Source organism: Bactrocera tryoni, chromosome 1, assembly GCF_016617805.1.
Source record: "Bactrocera tryoni isolate S06 chromosome 1, CSIRO_BtryS06_freeze2, whole genome shotgun sequence".
Taxonomy (NCBI): domain Eukaryota; kingdom Metazoa; phylum Arthropoda; class Insecta; order Diptera; family Tephritidae; genus Bactrocera; species Bactrocera tryoni.
In genome coordinates, this window is record NC_052499.1 from 85,913,509 (window position 1) to 85,919,957 (window position 6,449).

The 6,449-nt window shown below is 35.2% G+C and overlaps 1 protein-coding gene across 1 annotated transcript; it reads left to right on the plus strand.

Moving 5' to 3' along the window:
• Nucleotides 1–5,475: 5,475 nt before the first annotated feature.
• On the plus strand, nucleotides 5,476–6,078 carry LOC120766389 (outer dense fiber protein 3-like protein 2). The gene is made up of 3 exons (XM_040091830.1): nucleotides 5,476–5,636; nucleotides 5,728–5,936; nucleotides 6,009–6,078. The coding sequence occupies exons 1-2, from the start codon at nucleotides 5,618–5,620 to the stop codon at nucleotides 5,922–5,924; spliced, it is 216 nt and encodes a 71-aa protein (XP_039947764.1). The 5' UTR covers nucleotides 5,476–5,617; the 3' UTR covers nucleotides 5,925–5,936; nucleotides 6,009–6,078.
• Nucleotides 6,079–6,449: the final 371 nt, after the last annotated feature.

Here is a 6,449-nt window from a genome sequence, read left to right on the forward strand (position 1 = left end):
TTAGAAGAATATTATGTCTTTTACTAAATATTTGCATAGATTTTGAGTGGAAACTCGGTGGTCTTCCATGAGATTTCAATGAATGAAAATTTTTGTAAAATGGTGGACAATTTAGATGAAGGTCGAAGAGTTTAATAATTAATTCAGAAGATCAAGAAATAAGCAGAGCAAAAACAAAACAATAAGTAGAATGCAAAGACATTGGTTCCGCCAGACTATTATGGGGATTTGCTTTTTGGATCTAAAACTTTATTTGGAAAGAACTATAACCCTGTTCATTTGGTATAATACGATGTTGGATACCTAACACATATTTTAAAGATAAATTATTTAGGTGAATCTTCTCACATTTTTACGAAGACTTATCGAAAAGTATGAGGAAATTATATTTTTAAGCAGAAGTGAGACTTCTTCAGTGATAACCTCTTTCACCGGCGAAATTCTCTTATTGACGAGGAGGATGAGGACTTTATGTTCATAATATAGTTCGAGAAGAACTTCTTAAGGGTCAGACTTTAGTTAACTAGAATGGCATAAGAATGAACATCTCAAATCATATTAAAATGCAAAATATATACATATGCAAAAGGTCAATTTCGAATTTATTCCAAATAATTTTTCCATTGTTTCACTTTTATTCACATTTATTCACTTCAACTCATACTGAATATCATATTCATTCGTTCGTCCAAATCACTATATTTCAGTCTTACATTTTTATAAGACAGCGCCATTTTTGAGTTCGAATATGCCATTTCTTTGCACTCGGCGTGTTGTTTTCAACAGAACAGGCTGATCATCATCAGGAAAGGTAGGCATACTAATAAACCGGAATACTTCAAGTGGTATAATACCAAAATCCACCCTATATTGACCCACACAAGCATTTCGACAACTAAAAAGCGATGCAATAAATCGTTCAGTTCTGATCAATGTGCCGCCAAAATTTGTTTTGACAAAAACCCATCCGACGCCATTTATTCAAGCATCACAACAATCTTCTTTCCAATAACTCACGACCGAGCAGAAGGCGCACAGGCAAGTATGTGTATTTGTGCAAGCAGCGACTTCTCCGAGCTTCGCCTGTTGTAAGGGCACCTGTGGAATCGCTGACGCATTACGCCTTAACATACCTAGCCCCAATCGCTGCCGCTGCTTCGATTTTTTCTCGTTGTTTGTGTAATAATTTTTACTTCGAATAAATTAAGAAAACAAAAAAGGTAATGTGACATTTTTAATGGAGCCAGCGACGGCAACTGAATGCCAGCGTTTCCGTTCCTCCAACATCCGTCAACATGATGCATAGCGGCTCTACGCCCCTGGCCCCTCACAACAGCACCCACCACCGCCCGCGTAAAGCAATCAGTTGTGGGAGTGTTGCCCACACACACACACACACCCATCTACCTAGAAGAATATACATTTCTTCCTAATAATAAGTTGGTGGATATTTATGCGCGAATGGATGTGTCTGCCGCACACTTACCGTTACACACGCGCTCATTCAAATTGAGACACTCAACCGCAACGAAAATCTCCGTGTCTGAAAATAATTTGTTTATTTATCGTTGCTCAAACAAAAAATATATCTTTGGAAATCGCCTTTAAATCTTTTCGAATCGAATTGTAAATCTTTTCAACTTTGCGACGATTTTCGGTGCATCATAGCTTTCGTTTGGTGTGCGTTGTTGCTGTTTTTGCATTTCGTTATCTCTGTCACATAAATTCAAAATGGTCGTGATAAATGTTTTGTTTTGATTGTGACAAAGTTTTCGAAAATTTCGCCCGCTGAGGAATTGGAAGAAGGAAAGAAAGTACTGAGTATTTTTTATAAAAGCTGAAGAACCATAGAAGTATGAATAATTCTTTTTGGTTGGCAATTTCAAAGGTAAGATAACATATTCAGATATAGCTCCTACTAATTATGTTAAACTTTAATTATTATCAACAAAATTTTGTAACAAAAAAAGTAAGCAATACTTTCGAAACATCTACCTAACCTCTCTACAAAATCATACGTATACTGATTTGATTCTTGTACTTAAAGTTTAATGTTAATCGTCTTTTCCTTATTATTTTTTAATTCAGTGCTTTATTTTCCAGAAAAGTGGTTGCATTTGTGTTTGCTGAGTGGAGTGACTCTTAAATAATGTTAAGTTTTGTTACATTTTTGTATCTCAACGAAGAAATTTAACACCTTTAATAAAAAAATTGTATGAAAGTTATTTCGGTTTTCCTGTTGGACAGCAAGATAAAGTGTGGATTCCACACATCTGTTGCGTTACGTGTGTAGGACTTCTTACGGGTTGGGATCTCGATCTATGCCTTTCGGAATTCCGATGATTTGGATGGAGCCGACAGACCATTCAACTAATTGTTATTTTTGTCTGACTAATACAAAAGGCATTACAATTAAAACTAAAAAACAAAATAAGTACCCTGATGTGTCATCTGCCAATCAAAACCAATTCCTCACAGTGAAGAACTACCTACACCAAAACCACCTCAGCGCTCTAATCTTTCAACTGAATCAGAGGAAACAGATAAAATAAGTACTGATCCTGATTTTCAAATTGCTTCTTCATCTATCTGTCTCCAGGAAGAAACGCCACACTTACTATCTCAAGGAGATCTTAATGATTTAGTTCGTGATTTACACTTGTCTAAACAACAAAGAGAACTTTTAGGATCTCGATTAAAAGGATGGAATTTATTGCAACCAAACACAAAAATAACTTTTTTTCGGCATTGAAATGAAGAGTTAAAAAGCTTTTTTCACAAGATAACGATTTGATATTTTGTAACAATGTCTGTGATGTTATAAATATTTTGGGAACACAACACAAAATTTAAGAGTGGCGTTTATTTATTGATTCTTCAAAAACAAGCTTGAAGGAAGTTTTGTTACATAATGGTAATAATCTTCCCTCCGTACCGGTAGGTTATGGTGCTAACATGAAAGAATCCTATGAAACAATGAAATTTTTTTAGAAAAGATTCAGTATGATGAACATAAAACAAAATTTGCGGAGATTTAAATGTTTTTGCACTTTTATGAGGATTGCAACTTGGGTATACAAAATGTTGTTGTTTTTTTTTGTGAATGAGACAGTAGGGATAGGAAGAACCATTGCGTAAAGAAAAATTGGTGCAAAAGATGATCTCTTGCTTCAGGAATAAAAAATGTGAAACATTCTCCATTAGTACAACCTGAAGATATATTTTTACCACCTCTCCATATAAAACTTGATCTGATGAAAAACTTTGTAAAAGCAATGGACAAAAATGGCGCTGGATTTCAATATCTAAAAGAAAAATTCCCTAAATCAGTGACGCCAAGATTAAAGAGGGCGTGTTTGTAGGTCTTCAAATCAAGCAAGTGATACAAGATGATTTATTTAAAAACAAGCTCAATGATCTGGAAAAACCAGCTTGGGAATCATTTATAAAAATCACTGAACATTTTCCTGGAAATCACCGATCAAATGACTATGTATTAAACTATTGTTGAGGAACTTCTAGAGAATTATAAAGCATTAGGCTGCAATATGTCCTTAGAAATACATTTTTTACATTCACATTTAGACTTTTTTCCACCAAACTTGGGTGCCGTTGGTGATGAACTCGGGGAACGATTCCACCAAGACCAACGATACCAGGGAAAATGGAGTCCAACTTTGCTTGCAGATTATTGCTGGGGATTACAGAGGGCCGCCCCTGACGCGAAATACAGGAGAAAATCATAATAAAGTGTTTATTTTAATCTTATAACATTGATAATAATGTAATTTTTGTTAAAATAATTTGTAATTTAATAAAAGTAAAAAAAATCATATTACAATAAAACTATTCGTATCTAAAATTTTAGACTACTAATTCTACTCTACTTGACCTTATTAATTATTAAGAAAAAAACAGTTGTAAGGTTTTTGGAAAGCGTTCTTAACTGGTAGTTTTGATATACACTTAAAAAATTAAAATCACGCAAACAGGAAAGAAACTTGTAATATTTTCGACACAGAAATTTGTATGCACGATTTTGGTTTGAACCCGGTACAAGTAGAAAGCTGGAGGAAATGGAATCGTCTTTTTGGTTTGTTCGTTGTAGTTTGTTTGAAACAGATCTGCTTAAAAATTGCTAGGGTTTATCTTTTAAAAAATTCCAAAAAAGTAACAACAAATCCAAAGGAAAAATTTGCGACTGAAGTACTAAGGGGTCTATGGGGTATTTAAGGTAACCTAATTACGAATTTGAGTTAAAAAAATTATTGTCATTTTAGTAAATGGGGGTGATTTGACCCCCCACCCTTTCACAACAACCAAAAAAGACTTCGTCGAATACTCTCAGAGCTGTAGGTTTTCATCCATTCAGACGACATGACCTAGCCAGCGTAGCCGCTGTCTCTTAATTCGAGATTCGAGACAATGTCGACTAGTTGTATGAGGTTAGTTATGATCGTTCCATCGATCATAAATCTTCCGCAGAACCTTTCATCGTCCATACCTCTGCACCGTATAGCAGGACAGGGATGATGAGTGACTTGTAGAATTTGGTCTTTGTTCTTTACTTTACTTCTAAATTGCCTAGTCGATTCGAAGTAGCACCTGTTGGCGGGTTTTATTCTGCGTAGGATTTCGAGGCAGACGTTGCTCTTGGTATTAATGCTGGTTGCAAGATAGATGAAATTATCTAACGAAGCTATGACTGTCAATAGTGACGTGGGACGACTGTTTGTTTATCTTCGTTCACAACCAGACGCATATGCTTCGCTTCCTTATCCAGTCTGGAGAAAGCTGACCTAACGGCGTGGTTGTTGAGGCCAATGATATCAATATCATCAGCGTACGCCAGCAGCTGTACACTCTTATAGAAAATTGTACCTTCTCTATTTAGCTTTGCAGCTGGTATTTTTTATCCAAAAGTAGATTGAAGAAGTCGCACGAAATGGAGCTTCCTTGTATGAAACCTCGCCGCTTCTGAAAGAGTTGTTGTTTACACAGACGAATTATTTCTTAATCTTCGGACCAAAGTAATTCAGTTGTACACCCCAGGGATATATACTTATCATCATATTAACAAATTTTCTTGGTAATTTATTGAACATGAAAAAATTGTTATAACGTTAAAGGGAGGGTGGGCATTTTTATTACCGAATTCCGCCCATTTCGTGTCATGGCTCTATTTATTTGAAATAATAATTTGATATACCTATAAACCTCTGAGTGAATAATATGTCATATTGGCATGATTTGGTACCAATTTAGACTTGGACAACTTATTTGTTACCCCGATGTTCGTACGAAACGGCACATATTGTCCTATTTCTATATAGTATATCTCAATTATTTACATTGCGAGCAGAAATATAGAGTTTAGAGAGTATTTGGGTATCCCAAAAACTGGATATTAATTTCTCAAAAAAAAATTACCTTTTAAAAATTATACACGCTCACTTTCAGACTTGAAAACAATTTCTCTTTTCTTAAAATGTCAATGTTAAGAATACAATTTCATTCTAATTTTCGGTGTGCTAACAGCTTCAAACTTCTTCCAAATTAATTCTTTTTTACACATACAAACATACTTGTATTTCTTAAAAGCAATCGTTGGAACAACATGAGTAGGAGACCGTTGGGTAGGTTGCAATGTGCAAAGAGTGCACAAACCTTTTTGAATTAATGTAAATTTCTTTTCTATTGATTTTTCGATTTTCTCGCTTCTCATAGGCCCCGGTCCAGGTGCTTATATGCTGCCCTCAAGCTTTGGTTACAGTAACAACGAACCAACTGGTCGACGTTCGCCTGGATACAGTTTCGGCTTACGTGGTCCCGATGACATCAAGAAAGCCGGACCAGGACCAGGTGCTTACAAAACCGATGCATTGACACGCTATGGAAAGAGTCGATATTTCAATTATTCCTAGATGATTTAAATGGTATGTATACTCGTATTTTTAATTGAAATTTCGTTTTTCGGCCGCTTTTGAATTCTGCCTTTGTATTACCAGTTGATATGCCGTAAACGTTTGACTGACTAGCCTGATGCTCTTAAACATGGATTTCTACCACAAAAGCAAATACCAAAAAAAAATTTTAAATTGTAACATCTTTTTTAATAAATACTACCGCAACTTTCTTAAAAATCTTACGAAATTTCAATTTCGGAATTTCTAACGGATTATTCAACAAATTTGTTGGGTCCCGTTATATAGTCATGAGCTCTTCCGCATGCCAACATACATATGTATATACTTAGATCACAAGCATGCACTCGTCCATATGCATGTGTGTGAATATCGGTAATTACGCACGGCCTAAAAGTATGCTACACACTTCTAACCTTCGTTCGTGTTTGTTCGATATTTAAAGTTCGTTGCCTCTGAAGTATTTCGAAATATTAGCAAAGGTATTAAGCAAGTGAAAGATAACACATAAATAACAACAACATA